Source organism: Sus scrofa, chromosome 6 (assembly GCF_054392235.1).
Source record: "Sus scrofa isolate SSC_HxYL_T2T_F1_AM1 chromosome 6, Sscrofa_HxYL_maternal_Yorkshire_Landrace_v2.0, whole genome shotgun sequence".
In the NCBI taxonomy this organism is placed as follows: Eukaryota; Metazoa; Chordata; class Mammalia; order Artiodactyla; family Suidae; genus Sus; species Sus scrofa.
In genome coordinates this window covers 168,739,069-168,760,934 of record NC_139388.1, presented here as the reverse complement: position 1 = coordinate 168,760,934, position 21,866 = coordinate 168,739,069, and the positions used below count along the sequence as shown (strand labels likewise).

At 56.8% G+C, this 21,866-nt stretch overlaps 1 protein-coding gene and 2 long non-coding RNA genes across 5 annotated transcripts; 2 read left to right on the top strand and 1 right to left on the bottom strand.

Annotated features, from left to right (window-relative positions):
- Positions 1-2,015: 2,015 nt before the first annotated feature.
- LOC110261234 (uncharacterized) lies at positions 2,016-7,251 on the top strand. 2 transcript variants are annotated; one of them, XR_002345218.2, is made up of 4 exons: positions 2,016-2,054; positions 2,142-2,271; positions 2,419-2,564; positions 2,924-7,251. It is a non-coding gene; the product is annotated as an uncharacterized LOC110261234 (long non-coding RNA). The 2 variants fall into 2 exon arrangements; XR_002345217.2 differs by having other exon boundaries at positions 2,025-2,054; positions 2,416-2,564.
- PDZK1IP1 (PDZK1 interacting protein 1) lies at positions 5,622-11,218 on the bottom strand. 2 transcript variants are annotated; one of them, XM_084965162.1, is made up of 4 exons: positions 8,807-11,218; positions 8,605-8,713; positions 6,614-6,709; positions 5,622-5,991 (listed from the first exon to the last, which is right to left on the bottom strand). In XM_084965162.1, the coding sequence occupies exons 2-4, from the start codon at positions 8,688-8,690 to the stop codon at positions 5,922-5,924; spliced, it is 252 nt and encodes an 83-aa protein (XP_084821288.1). In that variant the 5' UTR covers positions 8,691-8,713; positions 8,807-11,218; the 3' UTR covers positions 5,622-5,921. The 2 variants fall into 2 exon arrangements, with proteins under 2 accessions (XP_084821288.1, XP_020952357.2); XM_021096698.2 differs by having other exon boundaries at positions 11,052-11,218.
- A 2,944-nt stretch (positions 11,219-14,162) lies between these two features.
- Positions 14,163-21,866, top strand: LOC146402990 (uncharacterized). The gene is made up of 3 exons (XR_014808401.1): positions 14,163-14,403; positions 15,135-15,219; positions 15,340-21,866. It is a non-coding gene; the product is annotated as an uncharacterized LOC146402990 (long non-coding RNA).

Here is a 21,866-nt window from a genome sequence, read left to right as displayed (position 1 = left end):
GCAACGCAGAACGAACCAGCCCCCTTATGTTGGTGCGTCCAGAGGTCCAGGAGAGCAGCCGGGTCCAGCATGTTCCGTCCCCACCAGCCAAGCAGAGGCTCTTACCCCAACTTGTCACATGACCTCTGGCAGAAGCCAACCTTTCCTTGGGCTTCAGCTTTCACAGCACAATATCAGTAAAAGGGGCTAAAACGGGGGTCTGGCTGCTCGCCGCTCAAAGCCAGTAAAGAGAGGCGAGCTGGGTGGGAAGGAACATTTGCTTTATCCCTGAGGTCGGCAAACGGGGGAGGCTGGACTTGTGTCCACAGGCGCCCTCACCCCCCTGACCACCGGGGGGCAAGAGCTTTTAAAGGAGAGCTTCAGGGGCATAAACAGACGCAGGGGACCACAAGCAGCCAGCATGTTGGTCGTGCCGCGGCCTGAGCAGCCCCCTTGACGGAGCACCGCGCATCTTCCTTCCGGGGTCAGCCTGGTCCCGTTTCTCTGAGTCGGAATCGTGGCAGCTGATGTCCTGGCTACCGTCGGGTCGGCATGTGGTTCACTTCTTCCACCTGGTGGGGCCCCGCGACCGACAGACAGCGCGGAGGATGGGGTTCCGAGTATCACCTGCAGCCCGTGAGGAGAAACTAAAGGGCCCTGACTCTGCGTGACGGCTAAACCATCATTAGTTGGTATTGTTTGGTCTTGACTGTTTTCCTTGGTTTCTGCATCTTCTCACTTCTCCGATTACACTTACTCTTTGGCTGAAGTTCTCTGCAGACCAAAGGCTGGCTGAGGACTTAGGGGTGGGGGGTGAGGGCCTTGCTCCAGTTCAAGGTGACTAGGATTTTGCTCGAACACACTGTGCTCCTGCATCCAGCTGAGTCCCTCCTTTCAGCATAACAATAGCCATAAAAACCCAGAAGCTAACAGTTATTGTGCACGAACTGTATACTTGGCCCTATTCTATGTGTTTGTGCAGAGAAAAACACGTTTCTTTGCATCTTCACGACACCTCCTATTAGACAGACACCATGTACTGCCCTCAGTCTACGGAGGAGGAAACTGGAGCTCAGGTGACTTGACTGATCCAAAGTCACATGACATTAGCGTCAGAGCGGGCTGTGTGCATGCTGCCTGGCCCAGGCCTGGCCCATACCTGGCCTTTCACCCTCCCAGTGGGCAGCCAACTAGAAGACACAATCTCTGGCTCAATTACTACCTGCTCAACGGAGCTTCAGGTCTTTCCTGTGCACCCAGCTGCCCCCAGTCTGCTCCCTGTAACGTTCCACGAGCTCCAAGACGCCATGTGTCCAAATGCATCCTCACCCCACATGCTCCTGATTGTCCTCGGGCACCCACCTGCCATTCTCCGTGCTGTGCGCCAGCCTGAATGGTGCCCGTATGCGAATCAGAAAAAGGCGCCCCCTCCCCGCAGGCAGATGCAGTCTCACCAGGTTACAGGTAGAGCCGAGGCCTGCACAACCCAATTGGGGGTCCTTCGTGGCTCTACCGTCTTCCAGGCTGCTCAGGCCCAGAGTGGGACTTGGCCTTGACCTCCCTCCACCCTTCTCACTCATCAAACTCTCTCTGCTCTGCTTCTCCAGGGGGCCAGGGTCTCGAGGGAGCAGGGCGCCGCAAAAGTTTTACTCCTTTACTCTAAATCTTTTTTTCCTTTTTTGGGCACACCCACAGCATATGGAAGTCCAGATGGGGGCACAGAATTTGAACTGGAGCTGCAAGTTACACCACACCAATAACACAAGGAGGGGGCGCTGGAGGCCATGCTGCCCTTGAAGCCCACGGTGCAACGTGCTGGCACAACCTATGGGGTCCCTGGGGCCAGGCCCTGGAAAAGCCTCTGGTCCCAGTGCTTAAGGGGGAAGAGTCGCCTAAAGGTGTGAAGTTCAAAGGCTCTGCTGAATCTGCCCTTCCCATTGCAGCCACCAGGTGGCAGCCGAGGCTACAGGCAGAAGAAGAGCAGCCCCTCCCCAACCCACTGCAGACCAGATGGAGCATCAGTGTTCCCTGACCCCGGGACCTTCAGGGGAAAGAGCTTGTGCGAGCAGGTGCAGGTGTGTGTCTGAGGGGTATGGACAGACGTACAGCTGGACAGATGACTGGGTTTAGCCCCTTCCTCTGGGTCTCTTCCCACCCCTCAGGTTTCCCTTCCCTGGGCTCAGCCCTGACCTGGGTGCTGGTGATCAGAGAGGAAAGTCACCCCAGGCCTGCCCTTGAGGAGTGCCCAGACCTGGGGCCGGACACAGACCAGTGAACAGACCACACAGGGTGGTGAGTGCAGAGATGGCTGGGGTTGCACAGAGGAAACCCCTAACCCAGGGGTTGGGGACACACTTCCCAGAAATGGCTTCTGGGCTGAGCCTAGAGAACTTCTGGCGAGTCTCAGACACATACATCATGTCTGCGTCTCCCCAGCAGCCTCGCGGGGAAGGCATGACAGGACCACTTCTCCTGGCAAGTGCACGGAGCATCTAAAAGGCCAAGTGGTCCCACACGCAGTGGGAAGAAGAGCTGGCACTTGAACCAGAGCCTGCACGAATCTTAAGCCCGAGCTCCTGGCCACTGTATGTACTGCTGGGAACTTAACACTGGGAGGAGGGCCAAGCTGGGGGGTCCAGGCCCTGGGCCAGATCTAGAGGGGAGGCAGATGCCTCCCATCTACGGCCCAGTGCAAGTCCAGGCATCTGACTCACCTGTGGGCTCGGTCCAAGGGGATCAGGTAGGAGAACAGAGGGTCACAACTCTCTGCACTCCCCCAACCCCGCTCCTCTACCCTGGGCCGGAGGAGGAGAGGCCAGCAGCAGTCCCATCTGATGGCTCCCAAGCACAATGAGCAGTAGTATTTCTGCTCATGTCACTCTGAGCGGGAGGCAAGTCACCTTGAAAACCATCCCAACGCCCTGCGTCTCTGTCTTACTAACAGGTGACACTCAAGCTAGATCTCCGCAGCCTTTTTTCAAAACCAACTCCAGGCTGGAAGTTCCCCTTTGAGTCTAACTGAAGTAAGCTGTGCTGCCATCACCTTCGACTCTGCAGTTCCTGCGTGCAGCTTTTCCCGCGTGAGTTTAGGTGTAACCTATAATGTAGCCCTGGGAAATCCACAGGTTTGCGGAAGGGGAAGAACATGAAATGTTCGAGCCTTGTTCCAGGAAGCAGGGGGAGCAAGAATGTCCTGTGGCAGTAAGAGAACCATTGTCCTAGTGCAGGGTCTGGGCAGCCTGACCCTTCTACCCAGAGAGCAGGCAGAGGGATCCGAGGGGCGGAAGCTGCACGAAGATGCCAGACTCCATCGCGGGCACGGAACTTCTCCGCCAAGCATCGGCTTTAGGGCAGCGTGGACACGTAGGCAGCTGCGGAGGGGGCAACGGGGAGAGCCAGCTGGAAAGAGGGGACAGATGAAAGGTGAGAGAAGGACTGGTGAGCAGTGAGTTCAGGTTCAGGAAGGAGAGGAGAGAGACACGACAGGTACAGGAAGATAGAGATGGAAACAGGCAGAGGGACGGAGACGGGTAAAGGCTGGGAGAGCCTAAGAGAAGCCCAGGTTCGGGGGGCGAGGGGGTGGGGGGCGTTCTGCCTGCTGCGAAAAGGCGGAGGAGGGAGCAGGATGGCACCGAAGGAGCGTCCTCCCACTTGCCTGCCAATCAAGGAGCTCAGAATCCCCTTCCCCCAGGGCGGGGGCAGAGAGCATCCCCCACCTCCCCTGCCGCCCCGCCCCAGCCCAGAGGCTCCCCCTCCTGGGCCCCCTGAGCGCTGCCCCCTTGGGACTGGCTGCGCAGCCCCGATAGATGGTGGGGGGCCCAGCTGGTGCGTTATCAGCCTCCTCCAGGAGCCAGCGTGAGCCACTCGGCGGCTGCCAGTCAGCGATTAGGCCCCCGAGGGTCATTAAGCACCGCCCTGGCCCGGGCCCAGCCTCCTTTCCCTCCCTCCTCGGGGCGGGCTGGCAGGTGGCAACCAGCGATAAGGACTGGGGGGCTCCGGCAGTTCGGGGCCGGCAGCTCCATGCCCCCTGCCCCCTCTCAGGGCAGGAACATGGGGTGGGGGGAAGGTCACTGTCAGCCCAGCACCTGCATGGCCCCCGGGGGGTTCCCACCATCCCGGTCCTGTCCGTGGAGGCCCAGGCAGGGTGCTGGGGACTCTGACCCCCGCACCAGGGCAGGACAGCAGCTCCCAGGGGCCTCTGCTGGTAAAAGCTCACAAGTGGGAGGGGCTGGAGGGAGGCAGAGGCAGGCCAGGGAGGGGTCAGACTGGAACCCCCTAGGGACAACTGGGGACAGAGATGGGGTGGGGGAGGTAGCTTCCTGCAGCCAGAAGGTCCAGACCAGGAGGCTGGAAAGGAAGAAGGGGGTGCTGGTGCCTTAGCAGATGCCCTTTAGGCACCTCGGGTTCTCCTTCAGTAAGTGAGAGGCCAGGCTGGCTGGTCACCTGACTTTACCCCCCCCCCCCCCCCCCGGCTAATCAAGGAAGACTTCCTGGAGGAAGAGGATCACAGGCAGGGCCAAGAGAAAGGAATATGCAGGGTTTAACGTGGCAGAGGTGGGTGAGAAGACATCCACCCACGTGCACAAAAGGAAAGTGGGAATCACAAGAGCTACAGCCCCCATTCACTGAGCTGAAGCCCAGAGAGGGGAGGCATCCTGGCCCAAGTCACACAGCAGCGCGAAGCCCCCAGCCAGCCCTCTGCTCAGGGATCTTTCCCTGCTGCAGGCTGCAAACTAGACCCCAGGGAGGTGAGAGGAATAATTTGGATTTCAGATGCATCTCCCCAGGGCTGTGTGGGTGAAGGCCTGGAGCAGCAAACGAGTAGCTGTAATGGAGAAACGAGGGGCTGTGACAGGAGGGCTTGGGACAGGGGGCAGAGGGAGGTCTTTGGGACAAGGTGGGCTGCCTGCTACCTTCCAGCCCCTCTCCTCTGGATCTGGGGGTGCTCATGGGTGAGTCTGCCTCAGGCTGTCACCCCAGACGGAGAGGCAGAGGCTGTTCCCATAAGAATGACAGAGGTGAGGGCCCTCCAGGGTCAGCGAGCATGGCCAAGTCATGCCCCCTCTGTCCTCTCCCTTCTGCTTCAGTCCCTCTGGGACCCAAGTCCTTGGCCCCACCCAGAGCTGGGCATCAGGGGCTTTGGTGAGGACGATTCTGCTTGAGCTCTGGGGTGATGCTGGCCAAGCCCTCGGAGGGTGAGCTGAGCTCAGAGCGGACGTGACTCTCCCGAAGTCACACAGCAAGTTGACCGGGGACTCCAGACTCACATCGGGGCTTCCTGAGTCTCAGCTCCAGACTCTGTCCTAGTGCCTCCTGTGCCCAAAGCCCAGCCTAGACGGGCTACGGGAGGAGGTCAGAGCCAGGCGGATGAGAGATGAGCAAACCAACCGAGCACAGAGGCAGTTGGTGCTACAGGAAGAGGAGCCCAGAAGGGCAGTTGTGAAGGGCAGGTCAGTAGAGGGGCTCATAGGGGGGGTCTCTGCCTGGAACAGGGGGTGAAGTCCCTGGCCCTAGGGGTTCTTCCAGAGGGTGCTTCCCAGGAAATCCTCCACAGTCACCGTGACAGTGGCTTTGGAAGATGATCCAGAAAGCAAGATCAGGCCTCACTGGAAGCCTGAGGGGCTGGCCCCTGGAATGCAGACTCCGAAGCACACAGTGTCTTTATTTCACAGAAATAAGGGCCATCGCCACCGTCAGGGGAAGGAGAGGTGAGGCAGGATGAGAGGTGCTGGGCCATCGTCCTTTTCAGAAGGGTCTTCTTAGTTGAATTGGAGACACCCCCCCCCCAGGACCCCAGGGCCACAGCTGAGCCCCAACCTGAATACAGTCTGAGCTCCGACCTTGGCTGGAGGGCGGGCAGTGGGGGTTGGCGGAATCAGCCCCTTGCCGCAGTTTCTATACAGAGGAGGAGGGGGCTGGCCATGGGTCACAGGCCAGCAGGGTCACATCGGGGTGCTGTGGACCCTGCCCTCCTCTGGGATGTTCTCAGGGGCGTTCTCATGCTCACTGGACCTGAAAGAGGATGACACGGGTCACCTGGCCTTCTGTCCCATCCCCCTTTCTGTCCCTTCCCCTTCTGCCTGCCCCATCCTGCACTTGTGAGGGCAGCATCTTCCAGAACAAATGTTGGAGCCCCAGAAAGGGGTTCCCCTGACCACATCCAGAGACCTGAGGCCTCTCAGCTCCTTGAACCCCATCTCCCTCCTCCACCGAGCCCCTCCCCCCTTCCCCACTGAGCCGTCCTCCTATTGAACCCGCCTCCCCACTCAGCTCCCCCTACAGAGCCTCCTCCCTGCACTGAGTCCCCCTATTCATCCCTTCAGCACCCCCTTCCCACACTGAGCCCCTTTTCCCCACTGCACCCCTCCCTGTGAGTTCCAATCCCTCAGCCCCTCCCCCTCCAAGTCCCTTTCTCCTTACTGAGCCCTCTCCCCAAACGGAGGTTGCATGTCCCCTGCAGTCCTTTCAAAGCCCCCGTTGCTCACAATGCCCCCACACTAAGCCCCCTCTCCTCACTCAGCGCTTCCCCACCTGAGCTCCCAGCCTTCCCACCCTCTCCCCCTCAGAAGCCCCTGGTCCTGAGGTCCCTGGGGGCCCCTGGAGCACAGGTGGTCAGCCTATGCCAGTATCTCACCTGAAGCTGGCCGCCCTGGAGGAGTATTTGCCGTCAGTTCCTGCCAGGATCCCGTCTGCTTTGTTTCCCTTGGTCATGACCATGTTCACGGGCTCGCTGGGGACAGGGATCATCAGAAGGGCTCCCTGGGTCCCCTCCCGCTCTGTCCCCTCTCCTCCCCCGTGTCCAGCCAGGCCCTGTTCTATGGACTCTAGGGCAGAAACCTCCTCTCCAGCAGAGCCCTGCCGGCAGCCTGATTCTGGCCCCCACCCTCCTCCTGGCTCAGCCCCAGAGCAGGACGCAGTGTCTGCCCAGGATTTCCAGAAGGTTTCCCTCGGGGGATAGGTACTGCCACTGGAGGCAGAACAGGGGCCATGTGAGAAAAGAAATATTTCCAGAGTTCCCATCATAGCTCAGTTGTTAATGAATCCAACTAGGAACCATAGGTTTCGGGTTCGATCCCTGGCCTTGCTCAGTGGGTTAAGGATCCGGCATTGCCCTGAGCTGTGGTCTAGGTTGCAGACGTGGCTCAGATCCCGTGTTGCTGTGGCTCTGGTGTAGACCGGCGGCTACAGCTCCGATTGGACCCTTATCCTGGGAACCTCCATATGCCACGGGAGCGGCCCTAGAAAAGGCAAAAAGATGAAAAACAAAACAAACAGCAAAGAAATATTTCCAACAAAAATCTCCTTGCCTCTAACTCAAGTTTAAACCCACTGCGATGTGGCCTCTGCCCCCACCTCTCCAGGCGCTGCTCTCATGCAGGTGGGTCACAAGGGCTCTAACTGCGGCTCATTGCTCCTCGGACATCCCGCAGGCCTCTCAGACTTTCGTCCCAAATGGGCCCAGCTCTGCCTCTTGTGTTCTATGTCTCGGTGGGCAGTCCCATCAGCAGCCTGGACGTCACCCCTCTCCTTCCTCCCTGCTGTCTTCTGTGACCCGACCCTCTCCTAGACAGCTTGGCCTGTCCCCTCTCGACATCCCCTCTGCTGCCTCCACAGTCCAGCCTCTCCCCTGACCTCACGCTCAGCCTCCTCGTCATTCTCCTGGCCTGAAGACTGGCCCAGCCCAGAGCATCCGCCACGGGGCAGCCAGCGATTCTGCTTGGGCCGCCTCGCACCCCAAGACTGGGTCACAAACCTGCCCCGACTTCTGGGGCACTAAGGATAAAGCCCAGGGCTCAGGACTCCGCTGCACCAGGGTCCTGCGACCTCCCCGCCTCTCTCGGGCCCCTCCATCCCTCTTTCTGGCCCGGCCCGTGAGCTGCTTGTGTTCCCTCCATGGGCAGGGCGGGGCTGCTGCTGGCACCCAGGCACCAAGCCACCTGTGCGGAGCTGGGGGCAGATGCAACCTTGCCCCAGGGGTCTGCAGGCACAGAGTGAGCTGGGTTTCAGCCGGGCCCTCCCTACTTTTGTGCTCCACCTGCCACTCAGGGGCCTGGTGCCTCTTCCCTCAGCTGCAAGGCTCTTCCCACCCCCTCTGCCGGACTCACTCCTGGTTGGGCTTGGGGTAAATGTACCATAGACGCTTCCTCTGTGCCCGTCCCCGCCCAGGTCAGGCCCGCACTGCCCTCTGAATGCTCCTCCAGCATCAGTACTTGCACTGGGAGGGGCTCTTCCCCACTGGCCTGCCCTTCCTGTCTGAGAATCTGGGATCCCAAGAGTCCTGTCTGTCGCATTGCTCCCTGTACCCCCACCCCGTGTGGGGCACCGTAGCTGACTCCAAAGAAGGGTCAGAAACTTCCTGTCCAGGGCTTTTCACAGCCCCCCTCACAGATAGGGACACTGAGTCTCTAAGAAGGGGTGACGTCTCCCCAGAGCTCCCAGTGCATGTGCTCCCAGGGCTGGCGGCCAGCTGGGCTCTGCTCTGGTCCCGAAACCTTGGGTCTCGGGGTCCTTTCCACACCGCGAGGGGTCTGGGCCCTTCCTCCCACTGCTCTGCCAGCAGTGGCCGTGGTCCCAGGCCCACCCTGCCTGTGCCCGCCCAGCCCCTGAGCCCCAGGCAGTACTCACGGCTCTTCCTGGCACCAGAAGTGGTTGACAGCAAAGGCAATCGCGACAAGGACCAGGAACACAGCCACGGCAATGAGGCCCTGCATCCAGGGCTGCAGGTTCCCCAGGCCTGGAAAGAAGGGGTGGAGGTGTGTGCTACCGCAGGGACTGGCCAGCCCGTGCGGAACAGGACAGGGCGGGCGGGAAGGGCTTACATCCTCACCTGCTCCAGGGCTGCCCGGAGACTTCCGGGAGAATGAGGACCCATCGGGCCCCTGCCCCCCACTGGGTGGTTTGGAGAAAGATCAGATTTGAAGAAGGAAAGCGGAGGAGGGAACAAGGTCAGAGAGCCAAGTCTGAGGTCCAGACAGAGGGCCCCCTCCCACACCCACCCCACCCCCTCCACCATGGGTCACATGCAGGGCCCCCCAGGGAGTGCCTAGGCCCCAGGGACCAAAGGGCAGCCGCCCGGACAGCGGGGCTGGGGCGGCCCAGAATGCATAGGACTGGCCTGGCACGTAGGAGATCCTGTTTGGTAACTGAGGTTTCTCCGGGATTGGGTAAGCAGGCGTGGGTGTGCAGGCAGGCAGGGCTGCTCAGCCCAGGGTGCCAGGCGTGCCCGGAGAGAGGGGTGGGACCGAGCGTCTTTGCAAAGGCAGGACAGGCAGCGGGGTGAGCTCTCCTCCAGGTCTCGGGGGCCCAGGAGGGAGCTCCAAAACCGGAGCCCCTTTGGGCTCCTCTGGCTGGGGGCCCAAGGGACTGGGCTAGAGGCCAGGTCAAGGCCCCATCCGTGCACCTGTTCTACCTTTTGCCCCTTGATCCTAACACCACTTCTAACTCTCAAGGGTTTCCAGAAGCCTCCGCCCTCACCCACTGACGTCCCCAAAGGGCTCTGCTCTCCCTGGATATCGCTGTGCTCCTGGGAGCCCAAGGAAGACCAGCCCTTCGAGGACAGACACACAGCAGCAGACAGATGTCTCAGGAGGGGACAGAGGCCCGCAGGAGACTTTTGAAGGGTCCTCCCTCCAGGCCAACATCGCTGTGTCTCTAGTGCCTCCCTGTATCACGAGGAGCCCAGGCTGGACATCCGAAACCTTATTCTGCCTCAGTCCCACTCAAAAGTCCTTCCTTGAGTCTACCTGAAGGCTCTCCTGCTGCAGGGGGGTCCTGCCTCTTCTCTGGGCTCTCTCTCTCAGCCTGGCAGGTGCTGGGAAGGAGGGGGCTCCAGGAACTCTGCCCTGCGGCTTATCTCTTTGGGTAACAAACAATACACAGTGTGGTTACTAGATGCTCCATACTTTCCAAAAAGCCGTATTTTGGACTCCTTGTTTCCCCAAAAACCAATGGTTCAGACCCATTGTTGCCTCAGGTCAATGATTTCTCAAGGACTGAAGGTTAGGACTCAAGCCCGGGGAGGCCCATCCCTGCTTCCAACAGACCCTGCAGCCAACTCCTTCCAGACACACCAGGGACCTCAGTCCCCTGCTCCTCTTTCTGGGGGGGGGGGGCTTTGGGGTGAAGGTGTAGTGTTGGGGGGGAGCCTGGGGGAGGAGAGAAGTGATCTGAGTCCTGTCCCTTCTTGCTCTGCTGTGTGTCCCACACAAGTTACTCAACCCCTCTGATCTTCAGTTCCCAAGAGGGCATCCGAGACCTGAGAGACAAAGTTGAAGCCAGACACGCTTGAGAGCTCAGGGCCTCTGCGAAGGAGAGGTGCTCTGGAAGCACCTCTGCCAACCCCCTCTGGACCCATGTCCCACTTGCCAAGTGCCCCAGCCTTTGCTGCAAATGCAGCCTCACAGTGCAGGGAGCACACCAGATGGTGGGTGTGGTGCTTTTCTGATGCAAAGCCTTTTCCCACTCCTGCTTGGCAGCTGCCTGGGAAGTGGGCGGGACAGGTTTATTGTCCTCATTTTATGGATGAGAAAACTGAGTCTCAGAGAGCGGCGGTGATTTGCCCAAGGCCGCACAGCAAGACAGAGGCGGATCTGGACCACACTGGGGCATTGTCTTCTGAGGAAGAAGCTGAAATGATGAGCGGTTGGGCCCAGGCCATGAGCAAACCCTTGACACAAGCCTGAGGGTGAGGAACGGCGCAGGCGCTACCCACCCCCCTCCTTATAGCCCCCTTACGGATCGTCTGCCCTCAGGACCCAGCCACCTGAAGGGCAATTCCGGCTCCTGGAGCCTGGGTCTCAACTCCCCTCCTCGACCCTAGACCCAGCATATCCTCTGTGGCCCCCATTTCTCACTCGTAAGAGACAAGCCGCAGACAGAAGCATGGCTCAGAGGTGTCTGCCTTTGGAGGTTCCCCTGGCTGGCCCAGTCCCTGCTCCCCCTCCAAACTACAGGTGCCAAGGGTGATGCAAGGGGCCAGAAGTCATCCTTCCACCCCCCGCCCCGGGGTTCCCACCACCCAGCCTGGCCCTCTCCTCACGGCAGCCACCCAGGCTGGCCCGGTCCTGTGCTACCTTGCTGACAGCTGCCAGGTGGCACTGCCATGAGCAGGCCCAGAATGACCAGGCTGAGGGCTGACATGGCTGCAGGCGGCTCCTGCCGGGGTCTTCTCTCCAGCTGCTGGAATCTGGGCTCCTGGAGGTGCTGTGGGGTCTGTCGCTGTCTGCTGAGGGCTCAGAGTGACCCTGGAGGAGAGCAGCGGGTAAGGAAGAGGCGAGGAGAGAAGGAGGAGGGAGTGGGGGGAGCCTGCCCTGCCTCCCATGGTAATGAGCTCCCCGGGGCCTCCCGTCCACCTCCCCCAGCCACGCCTAGTGCACCCAGGCTGGTTCAAGGTCATCTCCCAGAGACCAGGGGTCTGGGGATCGGGGAGCTGCGGGGAGATTGGGGCCTCACCTCCAAGCCCCAGGCCTCCGGGAGCTGGAGTCGTGGAGCAGCTCCCCTTTCCTGGCAGGAGGGCTGGGCCTTGGGAAAGGAGTGACACATTCTTGCTTGAGCCCAGCAGGCGGGGCCGCTTGGAAGGCTGACAGAGGGATTAAGAAACTTGCTGGCTGACTCAGGATGCATGGGGAAAGCCGCAGAGGCTAGGGAAAGGGCAAGGCTGTCCCCGCCCCCAGAGCCTGGCCCCTTTCCTCTTCTCCCCTCACCTGTCCTCACTCAGCCAAGCCAGACTTCAGGGCCCCGTCCTGGGACACAGCCCTGGCTCTGTCCTTGCATGCTGGGCTCAGCTCAGTAGCTCTCCAAATCCATGCTATCCCATGGGCATCATGACAGAGGGCCTCGGGGTCCCAGGCCCCAGGCTTCCCCACCTGGCCCAGCTGACCTGGCCCTATCAGCTCCTCCTCCTGGCCACAGATGTGGCCCCTGGAAGCAGGGACAAGATCTGGGTTTGGTCAGAGGCCTCTGCTCTCACCTTCTGATCCCTCTTCACCATCACAGAGAGGCACGTGCTGGACACAGCCCTGCTCTGGAGGACAGAAGGAGGATACCCCAGCAGAAAGTCCAGCCTGGGGCCCTCAAGGCCCAAGATCCCAGGGAGCCCATCATGCCCTCTGGCCCAGGAACTGAGAATGACTCAAGTACCTGTTGAGGCCCCAGGACCAAGGGTCATGCTGGGTCTTCCACCTCCACGCCACTCCCATCCCTGCCCCCTAGGAGTACCAGAAGTCAGGGATGCCGAGAATCCAAGAAAGAAGGAGTCAGCAGACCAGGGCAAAGTCTCAGAGGAACGGAGGGTCCCCAGAAGCCAGCGTGGCAGCTAAAGCCCCTTCACAGCCTCTCTGCTCAGAAGCCAACAGACTGCTGCCCTTTGGGAAGCCCTTTCGACTGCCAGTGGCAGCACCCAGGCATCACGCCTCATCCCTGCTTCCTGTGTGTGTGTGGAGGTGTGCCCACTGCCGCAGACGCATGCAGCCATGCAAAGAAGGGGTCTCAGAATGAGCCAGGGGGACTTGAACTGGAGGCGAGCGATGCCTCTGGTAGGTGTCTGTCCTGCTCTCCCTCCACATCCCAACTTGGTGTCTTCAGAGTGTCCTGGCACAAGGTTCGGCTGGAGTAGGCACCATGTGGCTTCGTGAACAGCCAGGGAATCAGTGATTAGAATGCAAGGAATGGGGTTGAATTTAACAACCACTGATGCCTTCTTTTAAACGGGGGAGTCAGAGGGTCAGATGTGCACTTAAGAAAGCCCCTTTTCACACAGAGGGGAGCATCAAAGGGGTTTGCAAAGACCAGAGAAAGGACAGTCACAGGGAGGTGGCTCCAGCAGCCCCACGGCCAGGGATGCGGGCTGCAACAGGGCAGGGCAGAGGGAAAAGATTTGAGCGCTATTTAGGAGGATCCATGGACAAGACGTGATCACTACAACATTAGCTAGCGGGGAGTGTGGGACAGGGAGGAGCTGGGGCTCACTCCCAGGTGTCTGGCTCCGACAGCTGGCGGATGGCGGCACTTCAGAAGGGGCCAGAGCAGGTTTCAGGAGCTTGGGAGGGATAGTGAGCTTCAGGCTCAGGTGCATTATCCTTGGAAACATTCAGGAGGCAGCGAGATCCTGGGTCTGGAGTAGAGAGGTGTGATCTGGGAGCAGCCTGTGGCACGGGGTTGGTAGCTGAGCCATGAGAGCGTCTAGTCTCCCCAGGGTGTGTGTGTAGGGGGGGCAAGGAGGGAGCCAAGGAAAGAGGGAAGCGGTGAGGGACCAGGACATAGACCCAGTACACAGGGTCTTTCAAAGGAAAAGGAGTCCGGAGGCAGCAGGAGGCAGAAACCCCAGGGGCGGGGTGTCTCTGAAGAGATGGGCAGGGAAGTCACTGCCGTGAACCCCCTCCAGCCAGTCGCCCCTCCCAAGAGCAGCCCGGCCTCTCCTATCAGTCCCCAAGCTGCTGCGTCTCTCATCCAAGCATCCCTCCTTCCCTCAGACGCCCAGGGAAGGACAAGGACTCCCTGGGCCATGCTTTGGGGGCTGTGGGGGAGGGGGATAAGCAGGAAGGACATCAGGTGACCAACGGGAGGAAGACACACCTCCCGGGTCAAAGTCCCAAGCTTTATAGCAAAACAAGTTGTTCCGGAAGAGGGGGGTGTGGGTGGACACTTGGCTTTCAGCTGGTCCCTGCTCTCCAGGTGTCCTCATCCAGACGAGGGGGTCACCTCTCCAGCTGCATGGACCAGCCCTGGGTCCCCATGGTAGCAAGTTGAGCCCGCTGCTGCTCTGGCTTGGGCCCAGGGTCTGGACTCAAGCCTTTGCAGCCCCACCGTGCTGGACCCTGTGTACTCATCTCTGAGCCACTGTTCCATCCGCACTCAGTTCCTCTCTCCTGTTCCCAACCCAGCTCTGCCAGCCCGTGTCATCAGGTCACCTTAGGCCCTGCATCCAGCTAGATCTTGTGGGATTCCCCGTCAGAAAAGCCAAAGGGGACCCCACTGCTCCTGGGAGTCCCCTTTCTCCCCACCCCCACACAGCCTGCCATTCCAGTTTCTGCCAGCAGGTGGCAGAGTCCTACTCCGACCCCAGACTAGTTGGGGAGGGCAGAGAAGGGGCCAGTTTGCAGCTGAAGGTTCTGCAACTTCCTCTTTTTCCAGCCCCCCACATCCGACCCCATCCTGGGGGTGGTTTGGAGGAAGGGAGGGTGGACAGTGACAAGTAAACAGTCCTTGATGCTGCACACGGCATAGCACGCTCAGGGCTGTGCTGTAGGGAAGCACTGTTGGCTAAATCGTTAAGGAAGGCATCCTGGAGGAGGTGATACTAGTAAAGGTTAGCTGGACTGTTGGACCCAGCAGAGAGACAGCTTGGGGAAGGCAGCTGGATGGAGCGCTCAGCCTGGGGAAAAGCAGGAAGACACATTCAGTGTGCTGAGACCACGGAAGTAAAAGGTCTTTTGAATTCATTCTTGTATTTCATCTTGCTAATGTCTTTGCTGCAAGCCTGAGAGCTCCTGGAGATTTGTGGGTTTTTTGTTTGCTTTGGGGTTTGTGGGGTTGGTTTTGTTTTTTGTTTTTTGTTTTTTGTTTGCTTTTCAGGGCCACACTCACTGTAAATGGAAGTTCGCAGGCTAGGGGGTCACATTGGAGCTACAGCTGCCAGCCTACGCCACAACCACAACAATGTGGGATCCAGCAGAGTCTGCGACCTACACCACAGCTCACGGCAACACTGGATGCCTGACCCACTGAGCGAGGCCAGGGATCAGACCTGCATCCTCATGGATGCTAGTCTGATTCATCTCCGCTGTGCCACAACGGGAACTCCCTGGAGACTTTGTTTTATTCATCCAAACAGGTTCTGTTTAAACCCCTTCAGAGCTACTAGTGACTCCTCAGATACTATGCCAACTTCTTAGCATGGGTTTGAAGACCCCACCACCCGCCCTCACCTCCGTATGGCTTCCTCTGGCCCCAGTGCCTTTTCACTTTCTAGTAATAGCCACGCTCTCTCCCGCATCAGGGCCTCCCCCACACTTGCTCTTCCCTGTTTGCCTGGCAGACGCTAACCAGCCCTCCAAGATGTCACTTGCCTTAGATGTCACTTTCCCAAGGGGCGTCCTTTGATCTCAAACCCCACCCTGGGATAATGCCTGTGAAGAGATGTGTGTTTGTTCTTTTAGTGTCTGTCTCCCTGGAGGGAGGGCTTCGTGTCCATTCACCCCCAGCACGCCAGTGTCAGCACAACCCCACAAAAGCTTTACGCAGGTGAGTCGCAGCATATCCAGTGCCTACCTTGCGCTCTCCACCGGGAAGCTCAGAAAATGACTGCTGGACAAATGAAGTATTTTAGCTCTAGTTGGGGCTTTATCTTTCTCTGTCCTCTAGCTGTGGGCGTGAAGCATGTGCCTGTTTGTCTCTGTGTGAGAGGGGACTCGGTTACAGCTGTTGAGAGAAGACAGAGCAGTCAGCCTGGGAAGAGCGTGAGTTCCCGTCCCTAGGAGTGCACGAACAGAGGCTGCAAACCGCATTACCCCAGCGGGGGCATCTGCAGAAAGGGTTCGGCTTTTCCAACTCCCTAAGCCTGTGATTCCGTGATTCCATTAACAGACTAGGGTAGACTTTATTTTATTTTATTCATTTTTGTCTTTTTAGGGCCACACCCACAGCATATGGAGATTCCCAGGCTAGGGGTTGAACCGGAGCTGTAGCTGCTGGCCTACATCACAGCCACAGCAACGTGGGATCCAAGCCCTGTCTGTGACCTACACCACAGCTCATGGCAATACTGGATCCTTAACCCACTGAGTGAGGCCGCGGACTGAAACTGCATCCACATGGATACTAATCAGATTCATTTCTGCTGAGCCACACAGGAACTCCTTATTTTTTTTAATTTTATTCATTTACTTTGGTCATGCCCATGGCGTGCAGAAGTCCCGGGGCCAGAGATCAAACCTGCAGGTCCTTACCCCATTGAGCCACCAGGGAACTCCTAGGTTTTTTTTTGTTTCAGTCGGTTCTGAGGAAGCGGGCTGTGGTGAGTCTCTCTCCTCTCAGACTCAGTGCTTGTTCCCCCGGTTCCCTTCACTTAGCACTCCCTTCACAAGGGCCCACGGGCAGAACCGGGCCCCAAACTCGCATGGGGAAAACATCACGTGTGCGTTTCATTAACTGCTAACTGAAAGTCACCGTTTCCTCCCATCAGGTGTGAAGGCCACGAGTCATAGTGCCCCTGTGATGTTTTCCCATCACCAGACGATTGTTGCAGATGCACCCATTCGGGATGCACCATTTCTGCTCATCAGATGGAGGCAGAATGGTCATGGGGACTAAACTTCCACTAGATCTTATCATAAAACCCACAGTCTCTCTATTGCAAACCTGTATTTTTAATATTATCATAACAGGGGTTCCCTTGGTGGCAACAGCGGAAACGAATCCAACGAGGAGCCATGAGGTTGTGGGTTCAATCCCTGGCCTCATTCAGCAGGTTAAGGATCCGGCATTGCTGTGGCTGTGGCCGTGGCCGTGGCCGGCAGCTGTAGCTCCAGTTTGACCCCTAGCCCGGGAACCTCCATATGCCGCGGGTGCGGCCCTAAAAAAACAACAAAAAAGTTTTTTCAGATCTGTTTCAGTGCAGTTGGTCTCCTTCACAATGCCACACATTTTATATGAATTTAAAAATTCTGCTCTGGAAAGCAGTCCACAGACTGCCTGGGGTTTCCATGGTACAAAGTGTTAAGAAATTCTGACTCACTGGGAGACTGGGGCAGGTCTGCTCAAAGCAAAGCCACATGATCTCAAGGTCAGGCCTGCAGAAAGACTGGCACTCTCTGGACAGAGGCTTTCTGGGGCTCAGAGCTGGGGCCTGCGGTGCCGTTGCCCTTAGAGGGTCCCAGTGCCCGGGAGCCGGGAGGAGCTGAAAGCACCCCGGGGAGCCAGCCAAGGAATGTACTGGCTGTGACTCCTGGGGCCCAGGCGACCCTACTGGGCTGGTGAGATTTATGGCCAGGACCCCCCAGTGGGGGACGATCAATCACCTCCTTCTGCCCACTCACGCTGCCAAGAAACTAAAGGGCTGGCCCTGTGCCAAGAGCCCAGCCTGGCAGCAGAGGTCCCAAGGCCAAATCTTTGCCCAGTGTTTCCAGCACAGCCCTGCCCCCCTGCCCAGGGCTGTAGGTCAGTCATGGAATCACATGATGGGTGCAGGTTTCTCAGTCTCTCTGGCCTACAGGCTCATCCTGAGCAGCGTCGTCTCACTCCTCGTTCTTCAGCTGGGGAAAGGGTGACCCAGAAAGAGACAGTCACTTACTCAAAGTCACACAGTAAGTTAGAAGGCGATATGGGGCTAAACCCTAGGTACTCCTGTGTCTAGAGCTCGTTCCCTCTGTGAAGGACCTACCTGTTGGTCAGTTTCCCAAGGAGCATTCCAGCGCGCTGTCATTCATTCGCTAGCACACATGTAGCGTCTAGCGTGGAACCGGAGACACAGGCGCGAACAACAGGTAGAGCTTACATTAAACCCCTATCTAATTCCCACTGCTCCAGAGTTTCAAAGGAGGTGGAAGGAGCTGCTAAGAGCATATAAATGGGAATGCCCCCTGGGTGAAAAAAAAATCAAGAAAAGGAAGAATCAAGCCCACCATTCATTTGTTCATTCATTCGGCAAATGTTTATTGATGTTGCCTGTGGACCAGGCACTCTTTGAGATGCCAGGGGTCCTGCAGTGAACAAAAAAGTCCCCGCTCTCATGAAGCTCACCTTCGAGAGGAAGCAAACAAATAAATAGATCAAATAGGTCACATGACGATAGGGGAACAAAAGACGAGACAGGACAGGAGGATGGGGTCCTGCAGCAAAGGGTGTGCTGTTTCACACAGGAGCATCAGGGAAGGTTCCTTTAAGAGGTGACGTTTGAGGACTTCCCCTCGTGGCTCAGTGGTTAACGAATCTGACTGGGAACCATTAGGTGGCAAGTTCGATCCCTGGCCTTGCTCAGTGGGTTAAGGATCCGGGATCCGGCATTGCCGTGAGCTGTGGTATAGGTTGCAGATGCGGCTCGGATCCCGCGTGGCTGTGGCTCTGGTGTAGGCCAGCGGCTACAGCTCCCATTAGACCCCTATCCTGGGAACCTCCATATGCCGCGGGAGCGGCCCAATAAATGGCAAAAAGACAAAAAAAAAAAGAGGAGACATTTGAGCAGAGGGTTGAATATAAGCTGTTCAGCTGCCAGAGGGGAAAGAATTCCAGACAGAGTTCAAACAGCGCGTGCAAAGGCCCTGGGAAGGAGCACCGAGGCAGGTGTCAGCATGACTGTGGGAAGCCAGTACAGGGAAAGGGCGGGAGAGGAGCTTTGAAAGAAGACTGCCAAGGCGTCTCCTCTGGGGCCTTGTGAGTGACCATAAGGACTGGCTTGTCATCAGACTGAGACAAGAAGCCCTTCAAGGCTTTGAAGACATGATCTGGCTGCTGTGCTGAGAGGAGGCATAGGGAGCAAGAAGAGCAGGCGCGGGGAGGCTGGTGAGGAGTCTAGCGAATACTCCAGGCAAGAGACACCCATGGCTTGGGTCAAGGTAGCGGCTGTGGAACTGGGATATAGAATCCGAATCCAGTAACGCGCCATGGCTTGGAGTGTGAGGGAAAGAGAACCCGAGGCTGATATCAAGGTTTGGAGTTCCTCGGCGCACTAGGCTGAGAAGGGGAGGGTTCAGGAGCCCAGGCCATTCCTGCTGGGAAGGAACAGGCTTGGAGATGGTAGGTGAGTCTGGAGGGAAGAGGCGAGTTCCAAGCTGGAGATGCATATTTGGGAGACAAGGGGGCAGCCAGGCAGGGCTGCCCTGGGTCCCAGGGAGAGAAGATGCAAAGGGCTGGGCTTGGGCAGTTGTGCAGAAGAGCCCTTCCAGGCGGGGAAGGAGCCAGGCCGCAGGAGCTGATGGGAGATCAGCCTGACCAGAGAGCAGAGGCGCTCGGGAAAGGAGTCTTGAGGGCGTTGCAGGACCTGTTAAGAGGGTTGGTCTTTACCTTATAGATAATGCCGGATCACTGTAGGGTTTGGGGCAAGGAAATGACATAGGCAGTCTTGAATTTTGGCAGGATCTCTCCAACCACAGCTTGAAGAGTGGGTTAGATAAGGCAGTAAGCCCAGAGCAGGCGGGGGTGGAGTGGGGTGGGGTGGGATCCAGCAAAGAGACAGTGCATGGAGAGAAGCGGGAGGATCGAAGAGCAATTTAAGGGGTACCACTGGCCACGGGGACTGCACGGATCTAGGGAGCGAGGGCCTCTGAAGGGAAGAGTCAAGGTGGTACCTGGCTCCCCGTCTTGGACAATGTCTGGATGTTGGTGCTATTTTTTAAGCCAGGGAATAGTAGAAGAGAGGCAGGGTAGGGGTGAGGAGAGAGCATGTATTCATTCATTGAACAGCTTTCAAAGTGTGTTCTGTGCCAAGCACTGTTCTGGGCACTATAGTTATGCAGCTCTGCCCTGGCGGAACACGCATCTTGGTGGGTGAGACAAACAACGAGTGATGAAACAAATGCTGGCTTCTAGTGCAGACAGGCTGAGTTCGCAGGGCCTGGGGGACCTCTCAGGGTGTAGCCAGGGGTGTCAGGCTGGCGTTCCTGGGAGCGATCTGAGATGGAATCAGAGGCTTAGAATCCCTCGGCTTATCGAGGGTGGCTGAGGCCTTAGACAAGGATGATCCGGCTGGGACGGGCAGGGATGAGAGGTCAGGCTAAGAAATTCCTCATTAAATGGATAGGGAGTGGCTCCGCATCTGAACCGAAGGACAATAAAGAAGCGACACACGTCACCTTTATACCTTTATGATCAAACCACAAGCATCAGGCGTGCCTCATATTTCAGGGCCGTTGTTGTCACATAACTGATTTTATTTCATCCTAAAACTGTCTTCTTCCCCCGTTACTAATTTTGCCATTAGTCTATTAAATATTTGGAGAAGCTGAGCTTTTCAGCCTGAAAAGGAGAGCCTCGGGGATCTCTGCCTCCCCCTGTCTGCAGGGCTGCCCCAGGTCAGAGGGACTTCCTGCTCTGTGCCCTCGGAGCCCAGAACTGGGGTGACGAGAGGAGTCGCACAGTCTGGATTTGGTTCAGGGAGAGAGAGGCCTGTCTCAAAGAACTGTCTACGGATAGCAGAGATGACCCTGAACGGTAGTGAGCTCCCCATCACTAGAGGTGTGCAAGCAGGAGATGTGAGCTTGCAGAAGGAGATAGAGCACAGCAAAGGGCAGGGCAGGGGTGAAGGGACTCAAGGCTGAGTCCCTGGGAACAGGAAGGGTGAGCTGAGAGTCAAAATCCTCACCCACCCGGAACTAGGAGATCTGAGCAAGTCTCTTCACTTCTCTGAGGCTCCGTCTGCCAGTAATGCTGCGCAGCATTGGTCAGAGGATAACACACCTGAATGCCTTGTAGCTTAAGATTCTTAGTAAATAATAGGAGCACGCAGATCTGAACAGGGTGTCAAGTGTTTGAGCTGTAACACCCTGTCCCAAACCAGTCCTCTTTCAGAACAGAAGCCCGGGCAGGGCAGAAGGGGTACATTCTACTGGTCACACGTTTACCACTTCTGACTCTAAAATGAGCCACACCCAAACCATCGGGCCATTTCACGCTTGGAGCTACTATCTGAAAGGCCAGACTTTGACCTTCAAAATGAAAAATGACTTTAAAGGGCTGGAGCTGCGTGCAAAAGTTAAACAAAATGCAAATGCAATTTTACCATTGGGGAAAAGAAAAAAGAACAGGTTGTTTGTTTGTTTCTTTCTTTTAAGGGAGGAAATACATCAAATCATCATCATTGGTGATCTGGGCTGAGTTTGTGAATTTTTATTCCATCTTTTTCTTTTCTTTCCAGATTTTCTATAACAAGAAATGTTTGTTAGGTGGGAAATTAAAAAAAAGAAGAAGAAGAAGCTTGTAGTTTAAAATTAAACTAAATATGCATTAAAAAGGCAAAACCGTTACTTTTCCATATTTCTACTGATAACCCATGAATGGCCCAAAAGTCAAGCCAGGGCTTCTCTGGATGAAGAATCCATCCCTAGCCAGGCAGGGCCCCCGGGGCTCTGTGGAAGGGCCTAGTCTTCTACTTTTCTGGCTAACTGGAGGCTTCCCCCACCATGCTCTTCTAGAAAGGCCTTCCAGGTGCCAGGACACACATAGGAAGCACCTGGGTCCTGCCTCCAGCTCAGTCCATGTCACATGGGTGATGCTAGCACTTCTTGAAGGAATGCTCACTGTGGGCCTGGGCTAAGTGCTTCAGAGCCATAGCTCAGCTAATCCCCACAACAGTATAAGGTGAGCGCTATATCCCATTTTACTGACATGGACACTGAGGTTGGGAGAAATTAAACTCAGAAAGTAGGTGGATTCAGAAGTTGAATCCACATCTATTTGATTCTAAAGCTCTTGAGCATACATTATAGTTCCTCCTCACATAAATAAAACCATTACTAAAAAGCAATGGTTCCTGTGGAGAAGATACACAATTAGAACCCAAAAGAAAGGGCCGTTAATCTCCCCTGGGGAGAGGAACAATCAGGGAAGACTTCCAGGAAGAGGTGACATTTGAATTACGCTTTGAAATATAAGTAGGAGTTTACCAGAACCTAGCACACAGCCAAACGGAGTGAATGTTCAGTAGATATGTTTAATTTCAGCAACTAGTAAAGATTTTTAACTGAATTTACAGATGAAATAACGTGATGTTTGGGATCTGCTTCATAATAATCTGTTTCAAGGACAGGGAGTGTGGGACGGGATGAAGGTACAAATGAAACCCGATTACCCATGTGGATGATTGTTGAAGTTGGTGATGGATTCATGCCATTTATTATTTGATCCTCTCTGTTTTTGTATATATTTAAAAATGCCCATAATAAAATGATGGTAATGAC

Bases quoted from the DNA above. Each gene is read 5' to 3' on its own strand.
- PDZK1IP1 (XM_021096698.2), bottom strand. From the start codon at position 11,118: ATGTCAGCCCTCAGCCTGGTCATTCTGGGCCTGCTCATGGCAGTGCCA. The intron at 8,714-11,051 runs GTAGCACAGGAC...CCTTCTTTCCAG, and splicing joins ACCTGGCAGCTGTCAGCAAG to GCCTGGGGAACCTGCAGCCC. The intron at 5,992-6,613 runs GTGAGATACTGG...ATCCTCTTTCAG, and splicing joins TCCAGGGCGGCCAGCTTCAG to GTCCAGTGAGCATGAGAACG.